This window comes from Natator depressus, chromosome 1 (genome assembly GCF_965152275.1).
Source record: "Natator depressus isolate rNatDep1 chromosome 1, rNatDep2.hap1, whole genome shotgun sequence".
In the NCBI taxonomy this organism is placed as follows: Eukaryota; Metazoa; Chordata; order Testudines; family Cheloniidae; genus Natator; species Natator depressus.
Window position 1 is genome coordinate 118,729,009 of NC_134234.1, and position 22,050 is coordinate 118,751,058.

Below are 22,050 nucleotides of genomic sequence, written 5' to 3' on the forward strand. Positions count from 1 at the left end.
TCTGCTTCATCATTCCATCTTTTAATTTTTCCACTCTTGGCTTGTGCCTTACCCTTCATTACCCAGACCTCCATCAATCCCTTGTCTTGTGTCACCTGATCCAACCACTTTCACAAGCCTACATGCTTAATGCTCCTGCCATCACTCTTCTTCCACTCATTTTTTTTGCTCTCAAATGGAAGAAAAGCAGTAAGTGCATTACACACAGAACTCAAATCAGAGCATATAATTCCCTGGACACCAGCACTCCCCATCTTCAGGCCTCTTATAACCTAATCCAGTGCAGCAACATCAGCATATTGTGCTGAGGGAGTTTGTCTTGAAAAGAGGTCATGTTGGTCCTCTCCTGCATAAATCAAGGCTAAACCAGTAACTGGCTTTCCTACCACATAGTAGGAGGATGTAAATGGGGAGTAATCCCCAATGTCATCAGGACCCAAAGCAGCAGCAGTCTTTGCTAGAAAAATCCCAGTCAGATTGTTTCCTGTTTCAGGGCTTGGCACACATTCATCACACTCCCTTGTGATTGTAAGCCTTTCTTTGAGCGCGGAGGGGGGGGTGCCTGGATTATGCAGTTGGACTTCCTCTGTGCTGTCCCCCAAGAGGTGGGGACATTCTAGTGCTGGACATTCCTGTCCTTAATCTTTCCTTTTGCTAAAAATACTAGAGGGGCATTAACTGAACACACACTAACCTTGCTTCCAACCATAATATAACAAAATTTCTGGAGAGGCCAACAATAATTCATAGCCAATATGGATTTTTCAAGAATAAATTTTACCAAACCAACCTAATTTCCTTCTTTGATAGGGTTACTGGCCTAGTGGATATGGGGGAAGCAGTAGACATGATATATCTTGATTTTAGGAAGGCTTTTGACTCAGTTGCACCTGGCATTCTCATAAGCAAACTAGGGAAATGTGTTCTGATGAAATTACTATAAAGTGGGTGAAAAACTGGTTGGAAGACCAGACTCAAAGAGTAGCTATCAGTGGTTGGCTGTCAAACTGGGAGGAAATATCTAGAGGGGTGCCAAAGGGGTCTGTCATGAGTCCGGTACTGTTCAGTATTTTAATTAGTGATTTGGATAATGGAGAGGAGAGTATGCTTACAAATTTTTTGGAAGACACCAGGCTGGAAGGGGTTTTTAGCACCTTGGAAGACAGGATTAGAATTCAAAACGACCTTGATAAAGTGGAGAAATGGTCTGAAATCAACAAGATAAAATCCATTAAAGACAAATGCAAAGTACTGCACTTAAAAAGGAAAAATCAAATGCGGAACTACAAAATGGGGAATAATTGGCTAGGTAGTAGTACTGCAGAAAAGGATCTGGGGATTATAGTGGATCACAAATTGCATATGAGCCAACAATATGATGCAGTGGCAAAAAAGGCTGATATTCTGGGTTTTATTAACAGGAGTGTCATATGTAAGATACGGGAGGGAGGTAATTGTCCCACTCTGTTCAGCACAGGTGAGGCCTCAGCTCGAATACTGTGTCTGGTTCTGGGCATTGCACTTCAAGAAAGATGTGGACAAACTGGAGAGAGTCCAGAGGAGATTAACAAAAATGATAAAAGGTTTAGAAAACCTGACTTGTGAGAAAAGGTTGAAAAAATGGGCATGTTTAGTCTTGAGGAAAGAAGACTGAGGAGGGACCTGATAATGGTCTTCAAATACGTTAAGGGCTGTTTAAAACAGGACAGTGATCAATTGTTCTCCATGTCCCTTGAAGGTAGGGCAAGAAGTAATCTGCTTAATCAGCAGCAAAGGAGATTGAGGTTAGATACTAGGAAAAACTTTCTAACTGTAAAGATAGTCAAGTATTGGATTAGGCTTCCGAAGAACGTTGTGGAGTCCCCATCACTGGACATTTTTAAGAACACGTTGGACAAACACCTGTCAGGGATAGTCTAGGTATACGTGGTCCTGCCTCAGTGCAGAGGGCTGGCTAGATGGCTTGTAACACACAAAAGGAAGTGTCAGAACTGTTGCAATGTTACCTAATTTAAGGCAGGTCTTGGGACAACAAGAAGCAGAGGTGATGTTGTCCATCAGCTCTTATAGAGGGGAGCTTCTGCACTGTACCATGCCTCCCCAGAGTCTGCTTTGCCCCTGCTGGACATATGGGAGTGGGGCAACCTGCCCCATCCTTCTGGGGAGCAGTTAGGTGACCAGCTCCACACGGAGAAGAGGCAGGTATCAGCCTTCAGATACTGGGCAGGGTTTTTCCCCCAGCTGACTGAGGTTGAATGTATTCCCTTGGGGTGGAGAGGGTGGAAAGAGGGCCCATTGGGTGGGGAGTGGCAGTGACATGCAGATTGGCTGTGTCCTGAACAGTGGCTGTAGGGTTGGATCAGCATGCAGCATCAGTTAAGAGCTAGTAGTATGCTTGATGCATTGAAATAGGTAACGAAATGATTCAGAACATTTCTGCTAGTGTCTTCATATTGAAGAATGGTATGCCCTCTTCTGAAGTACCCCAATTTCTGGCCTCTTCACCGTATGGATATACAGTAACAGAAATCAATGAGTTCTACAGAAGGGCAACAAATATGCTCAGAGGTACATAATGAAGGGATAAACTAGGGATGTATTTACATAATTTACTTAGCGATGAAAACCCTTTTTATATTACAGATTCCATGCATTTGCTGAGAGAACTGACCACATAGATATCATTGGACCTATACCAAAGAGTGAAGAGGATGGAGAAAGTCTAGCCACCCAGAATTCAAGAAAATTGAAGGGAAAGGTGCCTTTAGGTAAAAATAATAAAAGGATGTTCTTTCTTAAAACCTTCAGAATAACGTTGTAATTAAGGAAATATAGCCAAGTGTTAATAAAAATAAGCATGAGCAGTGCTCCCACTTCACCATCTGGGAGAGGGGGCAGTTCAAATGGCTGGCCTCTGGGTGGGAAAGGGTGGATACCATGTACGTGGTCAGAGGGGGAAGGAAGAAGGGAGAAATGGACAGAGCTTTGTGTGTATGAGAGAGATACAGAGAAAAGAACAAAATTGTTTTGTTTGGAAAGAGGGAAGGGTGTTTCTGTATGTATGCTCGGGGTGTGGTGGGAGCATTTCAGTAGATGTTGCATATCTGAAATTACTTCTATGCTACTGTTTCTAAAGATGAATGATGAGTAGCTTTAATCACCCAAAAGTGCAGTAATCTCTTTGAAATGCATTGTGTGGTATGTCTTATTGCTATTATGGACTAGAATTTACAAGTTAAAAAGGAAGGCAATTAGCCTTATGCAATTACTAAGCATTATAGCCATGGTTATGACATCACTGACAACCAATCAGAAAACTCCAGTTGTGTTTAGATTCTAAATCCTTTCAGAGCAGAAAATATATTGCTGTGATTACTCTTTTCTTCCATGTCTGATGTCTCTTGTTTCATGGTGCCTTCTTGAGTGATGCAGAGGGCAATAATAATAAAAATGCTGATTAGCCTCTAATGTGTTTTGAAAGTGTTTCTTGCATATGTGGAATAAACTACAAAAGCAAATAATTGGAAACTGAGGCCATGTCTACACCAGCGAGCTTACAGTGGCACAGCTGTACTGATGCAGCTGCACTGCTGTAAGATAGCTTGAGTAGCTGCTCTGTGTCGATGGGAGCGAGCTCTCCTGTTGACATAACAAAACCACCTCCACGTACGGCAGTAGCTATATTGATAGGAGAAGCTGTCCCACCTGGCCATGCCTCCGCCTAGGAGCCAGAGGGGCATGTCGCCACTCCTCCGACACCCTAACTGCCTCCCGGAGCCCGCACCCCAACCCCCTGCCTTAGCCCTGAGTCCCCTCCCACACCCAAACTCCCTCCCAGAGCCGCACCCCCTCCTGCGCCCCAACCCCCAGTCCTGAGCCCCCTCCTGCACTCCAAACCAACTGACCCCAGCCTGGAGCCCCCTCCTGCACCCCAAACCCCTCATCCTCAGCTCCACCCCAGAGCCTGCACCCCCAGCCAGAGCCCTCACCCCCTCGCACACCCTAACCCCCACCTCAGTTTGAAGCCCCCTCCTGCACCCTGAACTCCTCATTTCTGGCCCCACCCTGGAGCCCACACCCCCAGCCAGAGCCCATACCCCCTCCCACAGCGCAACCCCCTGTCTCAGCTTGGAGCCCCCTCCCACACCCTGAACCCCTCATTTCTGGCCCCACCCTGGAGCCTGCACCCCCAGCCAGAGCCCTCACCTCTTTCCCCACTCCAGGCCCCTGGCCCAGCCCAGTGAAAGTGAGTGAGTGAGGGTGCGGGAGAGCGAGCGACGGGGGGGGGGGTGGAGTGAGTAGGGGCGGGGCCTCAGAGAAGGGACAGGGCCGGGATGGGGCCTTGGGGAAGGGGTGGGGCAGGGAGTGGGGAAAGGGTGTTCAGTTTTGTGCGATTAGAAAGTTGGAAACCCTGTCCAAACCCCACTTCCTATGCTATGGAGAGAACCCCCATGGAGCCCTGCTCCATGGTAGCGGCATCAGCTGCAGAATTCACCTGCATAGCATCCCACTGGCCTTCCCCCCCAGTGGAAAGGAGATCAGGGTTTGCTTCTCTGTTATCTAACGTTCCAGGTATGTAGGCAAAGGCATCTCCAGTACTACCCTGTGTACCAGGTTAATTTTTGAAGGGCTGCCTTTAAACAGCAGCACTTTAAAGAATGCTACTGTGTTCTTCTGCCACACAGTGGCGGAGGCAGGGATCTGCAGGAAGAAGTTAAATTCCCCATCTTGGCTTGTATGCAAAATAAGTTTGAGCAACTTAAAATGCCTAATTTTCTTGCATTTGTCTATTCTCCCTTTGTAAAGTCTGATCTGAGTCAAGTGATCACAGAATTAATTACTATTCCAGTCTCTTCTGTGACTTAATTTTCTTTCTTGGACTTTTAGAAATGTTGGTGCTGGTTTGCCAGTTTTTTGTTTTTGTTTAGTTTTGCTGGTGGTTGTAAGCTAGTTTGGTATCTTGGTTGTGAAATCAGGTGGGTTTGGAGTAGCTTTTGAAACAGGCTACAGGATGGGTGTAGCTGCTGGGAGGTAAGACTGGAACAGAATGATTTTTTTTTTTGAGTGTGTGTGAGGATGTTCAGCGACTGGGAGGTGGAAAGGGGTGCTTGTTGCGGTGTTGTATGTTAGTTGTAGTTTGGTTATATGTGTAACACACACACACACGGTTTGATTCTGTACAGCAAAGTGGGTATGCATTCTACCAAGTTAAAATGCTCCATTCGCAATTTAAATTTTTAGTTTTTATTTCTTGCTCTTTTTCAGACTTTTAGCTATTACTACTTCAGATTGTAAGCCCTCTGGGCAGGAAATCCATCTTTATTTGTATTATGAAGTACATATCTGGTACTATAATAGGTAGTACATAATTAGTAACAGGTTTTAAATGTCTGGAACCCAATTCTAAAATTCTGTTAATAATTTTGAAACATTACTTATTGTAAGGGTTTGAACACAGTTAAATAACTATTTTACCCTTCTAACATTGAGTCAGTCATACAATTTTAAATGTTAGCTAGGCACAAAATAGAAGCTTATTGTGTAAAGGAAATAAGGGGTTTGATTTACCGCTGTGTTACTTTTCCTTAATGCTGGTGTAATTCTGCTGAAATCAGTGGAGTTACATAGGCACAAAATTAGTGCAACACAGTGCTGAATCAGGCAGAAGAAAACAAACTTTAAGCTCAACTTTCATTCTTGCTGCTAGTGGAGAGTAAATATAAAAGCTGTAAGCATATTTATCCAGCATGTTGCCTGTTTCCATTGTAACCCCATGGACGTCACTGAGTTCTTTTCCCTTTATGAAATGGAACTGTTGAGTTCTTCAGGTAGATCCAAGGAGACAGTTAAACTGACAAGCAGTTCAGCTGGAGTGGGTCAGTGCTTGATTTCCCCCCAAGTAGATATACTACTTCCATGCTTGAAAATTGGGTAATTGCAATAAAAGTAGGCACCAGCAGCAGTGCTGTTGAGGGCTGTTAATATTTAGTGGAAAAACGAATATTAAGACGAGGTCAACAGGAGAGCCGGCATCGGAGAGGAGGGCAGGAGAAAGGAAGGATGAGGAAAAGGACAGTATGATTTGAGATCACTTGGGACACTGTACATATAAAGGATATTGATGTTTATTTTATTATATTTGTGTGTGTGCGCGTGTCGGGGGGAAGAGGGAGAGGGAGAAGGGATTCTCTGGAGCCTCAAGGAGCAGTTTTTCTCTCCTGTGGCTTCTCAGGTGGAGGAAGATGACTGTGGGTGTGAGGATGTACCAGATGTGGTGGGTGGGGCAGAAAAAAGGGAGAGATGATCCTGTCAGTTGGAGAAAAAGGGGTTGCTGTGGATGATGCTGGAGCAATCTCTGGAGAGGTTGGGCTGCTGTGGGGGACTAGACCCGGGTAGGACCTCCTTTGACATCTTGGTTTTGTAAATCTGGGTTGTTGCCTGGGTAAAAAAATATTGTGTTGCTTGACTGTGGTAAAATGCATTTATCATCTAAAGGATTTGTCACCAAATCCATCGGCTATCAAACAGGTATGTGATTTGGTTTCACAATGCTGTGGCGTAAATGAAAGTGAAACACGTCAATAAATGTTTTATTGTGTAATATTGAATTCAATACATGTCCCATACTGGATACATTTTCAGTACATACAGTAAGTTTTCAAAACATTTAAATTAGAAAGACCTGGAGAAACCAGCAGAACATTTAAAATGCTTCTATTTTTCAACTTTTCAGCAGAAACATTTAAAACCTTCACAAAATTAAACCTGGATCCCTTTTAGTAGGAGATGATGATTTGGGAAGGAAATATTTTTTTCTGAATTGCATTTGTCAGCACAACCTTTTGTTCAATACCTCGATAACACATATATGATTGATTTATATTTGGTGGTTTTACTTCCACATCACTGTAGCTGGTACATGTTTAATGGCATGGTAGTTGTAGTTGATTGCAAATTTATAGTGCATTTATGTTCTTATGTAACTCTGCTACAGTTTTGCCAACTGTCGTGTTTTAAGTGTGGTGTTTTTTAAAAAATAAAATAAAACTGAATCAAGTGTTTTGGTCAGAATATTTTTCTTGATCTTCTAAGGTCAATGAGAAACTTTTGACTTTATTCTTCCTTTTCAGTTTTATGCTGTGGAATGTGCCATTTTGCTTGAACTTTTTATGATTTTGGAGAGATTGATTTTCATATTAACTTGTAAAAAGAAAAGGAGTACTTGTGGCACCTTAGAGACTAACCAATTTATTTGAGCATAAGCTTTCGTGAGCTACAGCTCGCTTCATCGGATTGGCTAAAACAGAGCTCTTGAAATACAAGAGGATACCAGGAGATGGCAGTGTACAGTAACACATTATAAAAGATTATGTGGAAAATTAACTGCATTTCACATTTAAAACTGTGTTGCTGTATTTACAAAATATATATGTATTGTTCATTTAAGGCAATTCTACAATGTTTATTGAACAGGCAAAATGAGCGGGTTTTGTTTGGTGTAGGTTAACTGATGGTTTATTTTAGTAGAGATGGGCTTGAGTATATTATCAAGTATGGCATATCCTGTAATTGCTTTGGGTACATACACTGTATTGGATCAGCAGATGTTAAGATATAGTTGGACTAATTCAGTGTTGTAATATGTAATTCAGCATTAGGCTACTAATCTGGTTTTACAGAAAGGAGCACTTATGATTCAATCCTTTTACATCTTATTATTCTAGTATGCCATTCTTCCAGCTGATCCATATTACAGTATTAAGTTCTCAGAGACTACGCTACCTAATTTATTCACAGCATTGTGTAGACTTTTTAAAACAGAAGTACATGCTGTCTCCATTTTCCATCTTTGAACTTGCAGCTTTTGTATACTTTAATTCTATTAAAGACCAATTTTAAACTTTTAATCAAGGGCAGAGTATCTCTTGAATTTTTTAAATGGTCTTAGATATACTCTAACTTTGGGGTTTGTACTGAATAATCTATTTCATTGACACCTGTCTCCCTAATTGAAACCAATTTTACAAATTACTTAGGTGTCATTAGTGTCCTCTTAATTAAGGTTTTGGTTAGTTATAGCGGGAACGCAAATGTATATTGCTAAAATCACATCACTTACTCTTAGGGGACTGTTAAAGTTGTAAGTACATCTGCTCAGTAGTTTTAGGAATTTGAAGCAACTGAAAATGTCAGCTTTTCTACATTTCGGGCTTGGGCTTTCTCATGCAAAGGCTGGTTTTAATTAAAAAAAAAAAGAAAAGAAAAAGAAAGAACAGATGGCTGGATTTCCCCCTTCTGCATTAAAATCCATAGGGGAATTCTATGAGAATTTCCTTGTGGAGTTTCCCCATGCTGGGAAGGAGGATTTGCCCCTCACCATGGGATAGGCTATAACCAAAACCCACCACCCCAAACCCAGAAGGCTGTGTACCTCTGTTTTAGGGCCCAGAGGCCTAACCCCAGGCAGCGCATCTCAAGTGAAGCTTTGTCGCTGGTGCCTCTCTGCTCATGTATATTCCTTGAACCCCTTTTAAAGAGAGGAGTTCCCACTGCAAAGGGACCCTATTTACAAGGTAATAAAATGGTACCTACACAGGCAACCCCATTGACTTTAGGATTGTTGAGCAGGTGTAGCGGTGAAAGAAGAATTTGTCTGAAAGCATTAAGGTCTGTGCATTATTCCTCCCACAGTAGCTGGTGTCAGAGAAGATGTCTTCATGATCTGGAAGGAGTCAGAGGAGGCCAGAAATGCGCTGATACAACTTCAGAATATTTTATCCGAGTCTCACCAGCCTATATCTGGCAAAGGTATTGTTTATAGTTCTTTCTAGAAAGATATCATTGTGCTCATGCTTAATTTGTTTCATTTGTGGGCAATTTTGATAAACTGCCAATTTAGGGATGATGTTTCTTTTTAAGACCATTTATTATATGCAGAGCCATAATCTATCATTACGGTTGCATACGCTTATCTTTATAAGCCTCTATTTACAGTTGCTTTTAATTTCATTAAACTTTAACAGTTCTGGGTGAATTTTTCCATGCTTGCTTTTTGCCTTTTGGAAAGTTTCAGCAAAAACTATTCAGTTGTCTCTGAGAACAAGACTAGCAAAAACAGGTAGTTTTACTAATGTTAATTTTTTCAGCTGTTTTTCTGAGGAGCTCAATCAGCTCTACAGCTTGAGGGTGGGACTTGAAACTTGGCAGGGGATAACTGTGCAGTTCAGATGCCCCACAAAAATTCATCCACATTTGACCAAATTATAAACCTCTGAAAATTGTAATTTGCTTAGGCCTTGTCTTCACTGCAGAATTAACTTGAGTTGTAACTCGAGAGATGCTCCTTACTCAGGCCTCATCCACACACTAAAACCCTTCCCTGGAATGTGGTTGTGACCCAGGAACCTCTTAGTGTCAATTGGCAAAGGACATAGTGTGTGTGGGGGGGAGAGGGGCACAGGACTCGCCTGAGTCTGGTCTGTACACTGTACTTCACCAAGGAATGTCATGTGCGGTCTCAAATAAAAGCCAATGTCAGACTGGAAATCAATATTGTTGTGAAATATGTATGCAGATACTGTGTAAAGAGTTCTGAATATATATACTGAAAACATGTTCTTAGTCTGTGTCGCTAGCAAAAGTGAAAAACAGGCTTTCTGTCTGACATATGAAGAAACATCTCTTATCTGTTTACATGTAAGTTGAGTATTGTCTTGTTCATAGTGGGTCTGCTATCACCAGTCTGAACTGAATGAAAATGAAGGAGTGTGGGAACTAAGAGGAAGAGAAAAACAGCAGGTTTTGGTGGTGGGGAAGAACCTTATCCTGAGGTGCACTTCAAAAGTTAGCTCCATTATATATGGAGGGGTACGGGCTGGTTAAACAAGACCCCTTGGCACCCTTCACTGAGAAGGTAAGCAAACAGTGAGTTTGCTTTATTTTAAAAAGGAGGTTTCAACCAGGCTTGGTTAAAAACGCCAGAGAGAACTTTGGGTGAGAAGAGCTTCTTTAGCAAAGAGAGTAACTTGTTAGTTAACGTTTTGTCCCTAGAAAGTGTGTATGATTTTGTTTTATATGTAACCATTCATTTCCAGTATTCTGACTCGCTATCACTTGAATCTCTAGTCTTTGATAATAAATGTATTCGTGTTTTCACTATGAATATATCTAAGTGCTGTGGTGTTAAGCAAAGTGGTGATTCTGAGGTGAATCTTACCAGCGGGTGTGCACTGTTCCTTTGGGAACAGTGGGTCTGATAATCCGATGAGTGTTCAGTGGATCGGGGGCTGGACACAGCAGGGAATGCTCAGAGGATTCAGGGGTTGGTGTGTGCCTATTACTACCTGCACAGAGAGGGAGTGAGGCCTGGAATGTAGTGCTTGTGTTGCCAAAGACTGTTGGTTTCAGGGAGCTGATCTGCAACAGGCACAGACAAGACTGTTTCAACCTAAGGAGCATCACAGCAGTGGTGATTTTAACTCAAGTTGGCTGGCCCATCGGAGGTATAGGCTATAGCTCAAGTTAGCACAACGTGTCAGCTGCTAACACAGTCACTCTGTGCTGCTCATAAAATCACTCTGTGTAAGTCGAGTGTTAGCAGTGTGGCCATAGTCAGGTGAGCTAGGGTAACTTGAGTGGAGTTAACTCAAATTAACTCTGCAGTGAAGACAAAGCCTTGGGGCTTGTCTACGCTACAGATGTGCTGCTGTAGCACTATTGTGTAGACACTTGCTACAGTGGTGCAAGCGGGTTTCAGTCACTGTAGTTAACCCACCCCTTCTGAGAGATTGATGGAAGAATTCTTCCATCGACCTAGTGGTGCCTACACTGGGGTGTAGGTTGGCTTAACTATGTCTTTCAGGAGTGTGAATTTTTCACACCCCTGGGTGACATAGCTAGGTCAACCTACATTTTAGGTGTAGAGGTTTGTTGTTAAAATCTCTGAATATTCTGTCTGCCCTGATCATGATTCCAGGCCTGATTGGGCTTCTGCATGGCAACCACACATTCCCTGGCTTCCCTACTTGACTCTGTAGGGGAGTTAGGCAAAGAAACAGCTGCAAAGCATGTTTTGACTTAGGGGAAAGTGTTCTGGGTTGTAAGCCAAGAGTTCTGATCTCAGCTGTTCAACTATTGAGGTGTTAATCCTGAGCACTTCATAGTTATTACTTCTGGACAAGGCCTCCGACCCTAGATTCACCCCTCTCCTGCCCCCATTTCTACAGAAGGGGTAACTAAGAGGTCATACAAGATTGCTTCTGACAGAGCTGTGCAGAGAACCCAGGCCTCCAATATGGAAGACCCTAGTCTGATCTACTTAGCCACTCTGCCTTTAAGAATAGTTGTGCCATATCTATATGCTTGGCTGTGCTGTTTGTAACCATTGGATTACACTACCTTCTAGAGCCAGGAATAGAACCCAGAATTCTTAGTTCCCAACATTTCACTGCTCTCTTACAAATACTGTAGTGTGTAAGCCACTGGCAAAGTAAGTGTCACCTTCCCCATCTCGTGGCTGGACCTTATAGAGAGAATAGCCTACTACTGCTACCAGTTAATACTTTAGCTCAAGTTGCAGATCTGTACAGTGGATTTAAAAGTCCTAAATTCAAACCCTGCTGATGATCCATGGGAGGGGGGTGGGTCAGTATTATTCCATTATTTTTTCAATTTTCTTGTTTAAAAATAACTAGGAAATCACATTAATACAGGTTAAAAATATTAAGGTTGCAAAATTAAGCATTCAGAATTAAGAAATGCCAGAAATAAGGCTTCCTGTGCAACCTTAATTTGATTCCCTTGTGTGTAACCATTATGGTACAGTCTATAATTACACAATCACATACTATTTGTTCTACAGAACTTCTGCTTCATTCAGTACACAGGTTGGGCAATGAATGAGACAGAGGGATGCAGGGAGAGAAAGAACATTCTCTGGAGTAGTACTGGAGAACTGAGTTCCATTCCTGGGTTTGCCACATACTTCCTATATGATGTTGGGCAAGACTTTCATAATAAATATGTCCAGACGGCCTGAATTAAGGTTACATGGGCAACTTTAATTCTGACATTTCCTAATTTATAAGTGCTTGACTTTGCAACCTTAGTGTTGTGTTAATGTATTTTTTCATATATAATCACTGTATAAAATGTTAAAATATTCTGATCATACACTAGATTGAGTTAAAGAAAACATTAAATTCCAGTGTGATTTATAGCTGAACTCAGGCAGCCCACCTATTTTGTCTCTCAGTGATTCAGATAACTGGAGTTGTCCTGTCTGTCTATATTTCTTTCTTTGTCTTCCCGATCTCTTTAAAACTCTTGTATCCTAAAATGTACTCTGTGCTGTTCTAGTGAAATGAAAAAGAGGCTGTCTACTTTCCATTTCAGATAATACATTATGTATACACACTAAGCCATGGCCTTTATATAAAGTATATGCAAAGGAGAAAAGTGCAAACACGTTTGTTTTAAAAATATGCAAACTGACTTGTTCTAAAACATGATTTAGCAGAGTTTGTGAAAGGCCTCTGATCAGAAGTCAAAAGGCAATTCCTTTCATATGATAAGGCCCTGTTCTTGCAACTTCATGCATGCAGTCAGATCCCTATAGCTATAATTACTCAGTGATTCCACTCAGAATTCTGGTCAGCATTCTCAAAAATAGTTGCCTACAGTTAGCCTCCTAAATCCATACTTAGGCAATGAAATTGCTGGCCTCATTTGTAAAGTGCTGGGCATCCCGCAGCTCCAGCTGGCTTTAGTAGGGTTTGTTGGATGGTCTACACTTTTGAAAATCAGACTCTTTTATTTAGGTATCTAAATGGGGAGTTAGGAGTCCGAGGTTGGCCTTAGGTTTGTAAATTTTGGCCCACCTATCCTTCTATCAGTCTTCTTTTGTAATAGCTTACAGAAACTCTTTGGTGAATTATGTTAAGTACAACTAGTTATGTATATTTTCAAATCAGCAACCAAAACTGATCCTCCAGTGCCTGAGCCAAAACCTGACGATTATATAAATTCTAAGGAGTGGTTGCAGAAGAATGGCTTGAAAGCTCAGAAGCTGACGTTGTATGAAGCACTTGCTGACTGTACTTTTCGGCACGCTGACGGGGTGGTTGACATAAAAGCCAAGCCAGAGGATGAATCTTTACAAACTGATGCTGTAAGTACTGCTAAGATTCCCTCGAATGCTGTGTCCTTTTCAGCTTCTTTCTGCTTTTCAGACTTACAATGAAACTTTATAGATGAGCCTTTTATACAGCATGTGGTCTGTTTGTAACCCCATTCTTATTTGGAGGATTATAATAAAAGCTTGTTAATGGAACAGGATGAAGAGGTTCATAAGTGAAATGGAGTGGAAGTGACCCTCTCTTTGCCCTGAAAGGACAGCTTTGCCTATCCTCCCCATTCATCATGTAATCTGCTGCGAAGGATGGAGGGATGGTTTCAGCAACAACTTGTTTTTCCTCATCTTTCTGACTCCGTGGAATGGGCCAAAGGAATGTTTGTCAGTTTCTTCTCTGTTCCACATGGTCTAGGAGATGTAGAGGCCCCAGGTGCTCTAATAGTACTGGGTTTTAAAGCAAAGTGTGAAGGGTTGGATTATTCTGTGTTTTGCTTGCTCTTCCCAAGCTCCACTAGAGCACTTTTCTCTATACTTCTTCTCCTGTTCTTTCTAGCTAAGAGCAGGCCAAGGAGGACAGGGAAACAGTTTCTACTGATTTCATATAAGGAGCTAATGTCCTCAGCAGGTTTATAAACTGCAGCTATGCAGTTGCAGCAGGCGTAGATCCCTGCCTTTTAAGTGTATTTTCCAAATGTTGTTACAGCATATTGCAAAGATCACATTTTAAAACATATCATTCATAATTCCTTGCTCCTGTAGGAGACGAATAAGAAAATAATCCATGCAAAATACTGTGATAAATTTGTGCACACTTACTGGAAAGATGGGTCTGTGGTTCATGTGTATGTCTCTACTGAGAAGTACAGGCAGTATGAAGAGAGAATGAAGAATGCTCTTGGACTAATGGAAAGAAGGTTAGTTTGGTTTCAAATGAAATCTGTTCAGATCTGTGCTCTAATGCAGAAATGTTTAAAGTTTACAGCCATGGGAGACAGAAGCAGCTGGTAAACACGCAATAAAAATTATAAAGAAGTTGGACCTTTATGGGTAGGACCTCTTAGTATTCATTTACTAGGAAAGACTGATGGACGGAGTGAATACAGTTTTGTAACCTTGCATTCTTCTGTTCGAGTGGAAGGAAAAATAGTCCATTTTCTGCAACCAGGAGTATATGAATGCCTGATATTGATCACTGAGGAGCATTGATGTAGGAAGTTGAAAAATTGCCTTTTAGTAAAAGGTACCAAGGTACTTTTAGAATTTACAATGAAACTAGATAGGCATTTACTCCATTTATCTATGACCTGGAAGTTTCTTGTTCAAATCAGATGCTACAATAATAAATATTAAGTAAGATAGATCATAATTCAAATTGTTTGCACATGTATAGCACCTTCCATCTGAGAATGACAAGTATCTCCTTGTAGAGGAGCCAGCAACAGTTGCAATCCCTGTGCACTTCCGAGCACAGATTGCTCCCAGTTAGTACCCACCCCAAAAAAGGGTAGAGAGGGGGTTAGGCTATGGCCCTCTGGGACATTTTGGGAATCACTTAATTAGTAATGGATTCTGTCCAACACCTGCCCTGTAATCTTGAATGCCTTAATAGTATGCAGCTATGACTCAGAGCCTGGTTATTCTTTGCAGCGTGCCCCCAACAGTGCGTCTAGTCCCAACTGTCCCCAAATCCATCTCCCTGAGTTCTTAACTACCAGACACTTGGACTTTTCCCCTCTGGTATGTCACCCCTGAAGGAGTGAAAACTGACCCCTGTTATCAGTTCACTTTGACACACACACTCCAGGCAGTTTGCACAACAGAGACCTGCTTGGAGTAGAATGAAACAGAAGGTTTATTTAATAGAAAAATCAGAGATTCAAAGACAAAATTGTGAAGAAAAGCAAACACATACAAGTCACACAGAAAATAAACATAAAGGTCAATCTCAGGCTTTCTACTTCTATATTAGCTAAATTCCCTTTTCTAGTATAAGTTACCTACTGACTCTGAACAGTTTCACAGTGTGCCCCTGTCATAGAGAGGGATCCAGTGTTCCATGGACAGCACCCTGCGTAGATGCTGGCTCTCAGTTTTTGGATGTCCTTCACTTCAAACCCCCTCTCTTTTGAGGATTTGCAGATTTTTTTTTTCTTTCTCTCAGACTCTGGTGATACATGATGGACGAAATTCCCTTCTCTCTTAGTTTTCCAAGACTGGGGTTTTCATTTCAATTTCAAGTTGTTTCAATGTTTCCCAATTAATTCCACTATTTTCTTTTGCTGGCTGGGCAATGCAAGGGTACTTGAAGTTAGTTTTGTGTGAACAACTAGTATGGACAGCGTCCTTCCTGCCTGATTGCTTCATCCCTCTGTTGTGATATGTTCATAGAATCATAGAATATCAGGGTTGGAAGGGACCTCAGGAGGTCATCTAGTCCAACCCCCTGCTCAAAGCAAGACCAATCCCCAACTAAATCATCCCAGCCAGGGCTTTGTTGTGTTGCTGTGGTTGTACCACAGTTACAATGTTCTAAACATATATACGTACTTATATTCATAGCCATAACTTGTAAACACCTCTCCTAATGACCATCAGTGTCAGAACACTACAAGCTTTCATAAAAGACCTTTTTTTGACATATATTTATACTTATACACAATATTTATTTATACACAATACACAATATTTATTTATACTTTATACACAACAACATTGTATACAACCATTTGATTCAATTGCTTATTATTTGGTGTTCAGATCCTTTATACCCCCATTGGGGTGTCTGGACCCTGATTGTCACACCCTCCTCTCCACCCTAACTAGATCTGCTGGCTGGCCATCGAGAGGAGAACATGGTGCTCAATCCTAGGGATGGCTCAGCAGTGGAGCTCCCCAGGAGCTCCAAGAGGCCTTCCCAGAGCGTCTGCTGATGCAGTGCGGCTCTGCCCCACCCAGAGCTCAGGCATGCAATTAATAGGCATAACCTGGCTCTTATAATATTTGTCTGTTAGGAACGGCTCTCATTGTAACAGAAACAATTATGTTCAAGCATTTCTCTTTATAGTTTTTTATGTTTCTTCCCACCAACGGTATCAGTGCCTGAATATATTTAGCAACATCCAGGGTTTTGTTATTTTTCCTTGGTTTATCCTATCTTCTTCTTCTTCTGGTTTAAATTCACATGCCAGTGAAAGCAGGAAAGATTTGAGAGTCCAGGATTTTATATTTCAAATCCGAGAACATCAGCATAAATTTTCTATTTTAAATGGCTTGTCCATTTGTCGTGAAACCTTGGTAGAGTACATCACATGCTTTTGTGAAATACTTCATGAGAAAATGTCATTCAGCTGCAAATGTGACATGATTCTTTTATTTTTTTATGGCATCATTCTCTTTTAACTTGTATAGAGGTGAGTAATCTTTATCGCAGAGCCACTGCACTGTTCGTTAATATCCCACACTGCAATATGTGCAGGTAGTTACAGCTCTTCAGAGGAACCTAAAGTGAAGCTGGTTAGAGGTGAGCTGTAGCTCACAAAAGCTTATGCTCAAATAAATTGGTTAGTCTCTAAGGTGCCACTAGTACTCCTTTTTCTTTTTGCGAATACAGATTAAAACGGCTGCTACTCTGAAACCTGAATCAGGACAATAATTCTGTTCAGGAAAGCACTCAAGCACACATTTAACTTTTAAGCCTGTGCTTAAATCCAGTTAATTAAAAATTAAGCATGTGGTTAAGGCTCCTTTTCAGTAAGGAATTTAAACATGAGCCTAACATTAAAGTTGTTTTAAGCGCTTAGGTTTCTTACTAAATCAGGGCCCTAAGTGTTTCCCTGAATGGGGATGGATTTTATCACGTGTTTAAGTGCTTTCCTGAATTGGGTCTGGAGTAAAGTCACTGAGCAGTAGGAACAGCTTGGTCGCTCACAGGGACAGATGGTTCAATCTAGCAGATTATTTAGGCTTTAATGTTACCATATTGCTTTTTGCTGCCTGCCTGTCTCCAAAAGATTATTGAAATGTTGCCTTTCACACCATGTCCAGGTGACTTTTTTTTCCCCCCCCCAGGGTTAAATGGCTCCAGCGAGGGAGCAGAGGACTCTTTGGGAATGTGCTTGAAGATCACATCTATATTCTCATTGATACATCTCAGTCTATGAGGGACAAACTTCCACTTGTGAAGGAGAAAATATTTCAGCTCATTCAGGTTAGATAAAATGGGGATTCCCGAAACTTGATATGTGTAGCAGTACTAGCATTTAGAGCTGGTTGAAGCTTTTTTTCCCTCCATATTGTTTTCAGTTAAAATTAGTAGCCATTTTTAAAGAAATGGAACATTTTGCAAAAACATGTGATTTTCCTAAAAATGCTGTCAGTTCAGGTGCCCAATCTCGGTCAGCAGCAGCAGAGAGTAGCAGTTGTAGAGAAGTCCTGCTTAGCCCTAGGCTGGAGCATGCCCTCTGCGGATGGAATCTTTGGAGATTTTAGCAAGGCTCTAGCAACTCTCTACTGAGCATGTGTGAATTGTGATTTTTCCAAAGGCTTGTAACTAGAGCTGGGTGACATTTTTGGGACAAATAATTTATTCACCAAAAAATGCATTTTTGGGTTAACCAGAGTAGTTTGTGAATTTGTGTTGAGTTCACTGAATAGTTTTGACCGAACTGAAAGAAAAAAACATTTTGGTAATGTTGAAATGAAACATTTCATTTAAACCTGTAAAATTTCTTTTGGACTTTCAAGGCATTTTGACAAAAGCAAAATTTTTTAGTAAAAGTCACAAGCAGGACGTGGGCAATAAACAATAAATCGCAGAAGTCTGAGCCCCATGGTGTGAGGCTGCAGTTGTGGAGGTCACGTAAAATCACGGAATCCATGACTGACTTGTCATTTCACTTTACCCATGTTTAATTCCCCCCTATGCCTGATGAGAAAAGGGATTAGAACTTGGGTCTCCCACACCCTAGGTAAATGCCCTAAATACCAGACTATAGAGTCATTCTCACTCTCTTTCCCTGGCCCAGTGGCTATTTATTGTCATTCAAAGTGGCAATTCATAGTCATTCATGACAAAATTATAAGCACCTGAAGGATCTTATAATGGGAAATGTCAGGGAAACTTAATAATAGGTGATGCTACTATCTCCCACCTAACATATATGTATAAAGAATACTTGTCATTATTTATTGGGATTATACTACCAATTATACATGAATGAAAACTACTCTTGTTGATGTTTCTCTCCCAACGTAACATGGGTTAGTCTTTTTTTTTCTTTTTTTTTAATATTGAGAAAAATGCAACTGACTATCTCTTACAGGAACAACTGAGACACAAAAGCAGATTTAACTTTGTGAAATTTGATGCTCAAGCAGTAGCTTGGCAAGAGAAACTTGCTGAAGTTAATGAAGAGAATTTGCAAGATGCTTGGCTTTGGATAAAAGAACTGGAGGTAAAATAGAGAGAAACATATCAAGAAGCATGTATGAGCTAAGTTACATTTACATCCCCTATTTGTATAATATTATTCAGTTAATTGAGTTAATTTAACTAGTAATGTGGCAAGTGTGACCATGAGGAGTTCTAGAAGGCACTCATATTCAGTAGTTATATTGAGTTTGTATTTGATTTTAGTGGAGCTGAGAGACAGAGTGTTGGAGCCTGCGATCAGGGATAGTCTTTTAACAGTGTTTTATATTGGTTATTTATTATATAACAGGAAAAGCATGTGTTTATGATACTAAAATTCTTTATATCTCCTAGTCCAGTGATTTATTTGTGGAGTTCCTGGGAGTGAGGGGTGGGCAAGGTGAAGAAGCCACATAAGGATTTTGAAGCTGTGAACTAATATAAAGAGAATGTCTTAATATATTTTGTAAATGGCAAGAAATCACAGAATAATATAGAGGGGAGGGGGAACATTGCTAAGCTCTGGGTAGGGAGTTACTGAATGTTTAGAATCAGGGAACAGATAGTTTAATGAGTATGAAATCGAATTTTCTGGGCTTCCTCCAGTCCCTGCAAATAAAGCATTGCTTTACTTAAGCCAGGTATGCAATACAATATCATGCAAGACCGGGAATACCTTGAAAAGGCATCCATTTGGTATAATTTCAGCCAGTCAATGAGGAACATCCATTTTCTTTGTTATTCAGTAGGGCTGGCTAAGTGGGTGTCTTTATGAATTTCCTGTCATGCACTCAGCTCTAGATCTTTTTGTTCTTGTGCAATTCCCTGTGCTTTTCAAACTACTGCCAAGCATGACATCTGTTGCTGACCTGCAGTATATTTAAAAGAGCATGTGTGTAAGTCTTAAGATCAGAAGGTGGCTTTAAGAAGAAAGTTAAAGAGAACAGCAAATCACTAGGAATATTAATCAAAACAAATTCTTTGATATCATGTAATGCACTTGGATACCCTTGAGGGGGTGTTTAAAAGGAGACAGGCCTGTAAAACAGTAACAGTTCTTGGAAAATTCCCTTACAAGTGGCAACACTTATATCATATGGGATGATAACGGTATCATATACGAGGTATGTCAAATTTGCTAAAACTAACAGATAAAAATATCAGTGATGTGTTGAATACAGTACTGCTTCAGAGTTCTTGAGATGATGGAAAACTAGATGGGACAACTTCAAGTGTTTTCTTCACATCACTTGGATTACCAAGCAAATCTGTTTTTCCATGATGTGCTAGAGCATATTTTGTTTGTTTCAAATTAGGTCAAAAACAAAAGAACCAAAAGATGAACAATTTAAACATGATGTATTTAGGATTGACATGCCCCTAATATTAGTGGCTATGTATACTGCTCCCAAAAAAACTACGTATACATATACTGGAGCACTACATATACTCCAGTGGGAGCTGCGGCAAGTGGTGAGCTGCAGGGACACGGTGGGTGCTGCTTCCCGCAGCTCCCACTGGCTGGGAACGGCGAACCGCGGCCACTGGGAGCTGCGGGGAGCTGTGCCTGCAGATGGTCAACGTCAGCAAAATGTCTCGCTGCCCGCAATCAGATTACCCTGATGGGCTGCATGCGGCCCGCAGGCCACAGGTTGGCCACCACTGACCTGCGCGTTGGTGGGATCCTCTGGTTCCGCAGGTACTGCGAAAGCCAAAGACCCTAAGTGGGCCATTTCTGAGAGGAGTGGCAATGGGGTACCGACTGAGCCAGTTAAACATCCTGCACTGAGCAGCTCAGCACATAGCACAGCCACATCGGTACCGGCAACTACAGCGGCACCACCAAAAACGTCCTCTTCGGTACCGATGCTCACAGTCTCGCAAGAATTCCTTTTCCATAAAGACTTGATAGTCTTTGCAACACCGACATCTCCCCTTCTAGGTACCGATGTTATTCCGGCATATTCGGTACTGTGTCAGTTTTCACCACCATCCAGATTGGTCCCACCCTTTTCCAGTGAGGAGGGTGATGATGAGGAAGGGGACATTTACTCCTCACACCACTCTTCACCCATTTTGGCAACCACAAGACCCGGTCCACCAGAACAACCCGGATATCATCCTGATGCAATGGCCTTATTGGGATCCACGGGCTGTGTACCGGCAACAATGTTCTAGGTCTCCTAGCACTCACAGGGAGAGACTGAGATGCTCCCCATCAGCCTTGGTAGGTGGTCCCTCTGAGCCTTTGGAGAAGACTTTTGAAGAGCATGAGGAGACTTTGGATTAGGAAGTTGTTGGGCTGGTGCCAAATTATGTTGAATTGCTGTGACTGATACGAATGAATGTGGCAAGCATGAGTGGTATGGCTTGGTATGTCTCAACTTGCTAGAGGATTCTGGGAGCAGGATTCTCTTAGCATTAGATAAATGATGTAAAATCACTGAAGGTGCTGGAACTGCACTGAAATGGTTAATAATGGCTCAATCTGTATGTATATTTCTACACCGAACTTTGGAATAGCAGCAGAGACAAGCTCACAAAGTAAAGAAAACGTAATATCCTGTGATCAGTGGGCTTGGCACAAGCTGACCTGGGTCAAAGTGACTACTTTTGATGGCATCACTCTGAGAGCTTAAGTGAACGATTGATGAGAAGGTAAATAATGATTGAGCTTTGGTCTGTGTTGGTGTCTGCTTCACAGTCCTTTCCAAAATATTAATTAGAGTATACCAGTAATAAACGCTCACAAGGCATATTTCTGGGACGTGTGACTCTTTTGAGAGCAAAAGATATAAATGCTAAGCAAAGTAAATTAATTAGATTAGTTCCCCAATTAATATCTGAAGAGGTTCGAGACTGTGAGACAAAGTCCCCAGGGTAACCTAGACTCCACTTTGAGGGACCTTTGCGGAATTCTAGAACCAGAAGGGCTCAGGGTGACCTAGGCCCTGCTTTGGGAAGTTTGACAGACCAAGTACCTGAGAGGGAAAAGAAGAGAAGAGAAGAAGTCTCCATCTAGAATTGGTAGATATATCTGCTTTGTTTGACAATTAGGATACCGTGCAGAGATAATATAGTTACTGAGGATGTATGCGTGGGGAGCTGAGGCTTATAGGAAAAGATGTGTACTGTGTAACCTTAACTGCTTGTGTGATTCTTCCTCAAATAAATTACTGTGCATGAAGCATATTGGTTTCCGAATTCTCACTGGTACCGGTAACATTCGCCCAGCCATGGGCAATTAAAAGATGTGTTTCAACAGAAGTCACCCCACCAACCAATATCTCTTCATCTTCTCCAGACAAAGCCATCATGCCTCCACTACCTACAACAGCTAATAACTTTAAACCATTCTAGGAGCTATTTAAAAGGATTGCTGACTCGCTCAGGACACCCTTGGAAGAAGTTGCAGAGTCTCAACACAAGCTGTTGGACACTTTGCAAACATCAACCTCATCAAAGATTGCGCTCCCCATAAATGAGGCACTCACAGATCCAGCAAAAA

General features: G+C 41.5%; 1 protein-coding gene across 1 annotated transcript in view; it reads left to right on the plus strand.

Annotated features, from left to right (window-relative positions):
* The window catches only part of VWA3B (von Willebrand factor A domain containing 3B), a 108,854-nt gene that overhangs the window by 20,198 nt on the left and 66,606 nt on the right, over window positions 1–22,050 (plus strand). Inside the window, exons 8-13 of the mRNA XM_074965365.1 lie at window positions 2,644–2,768; window positions 8,692–8,808; window positions 12,972–13,168; window positions 13,892–14,046; window positions 17,201–17,339; window positions 18,454–18,585. Of these exons, the coding sequence (XP_074821466.1) occupies window positions 2,644–2,768; window positions 8,692–8,808; window positions 12,972–13,168; window positions 13,892–14,046; window positions 17,201–17,339; window positions 18,454–18,585 (865 nt within the window). The remainder of the gene's footprint in view (window positions 1–2,643; window positions 2,769–8,691; window positions 8,809–12,971; window positions 13,169–13,891; window positions 14,047–17,200; window positions 17,340–18,453; window positions 18,586–22,050) is intronic.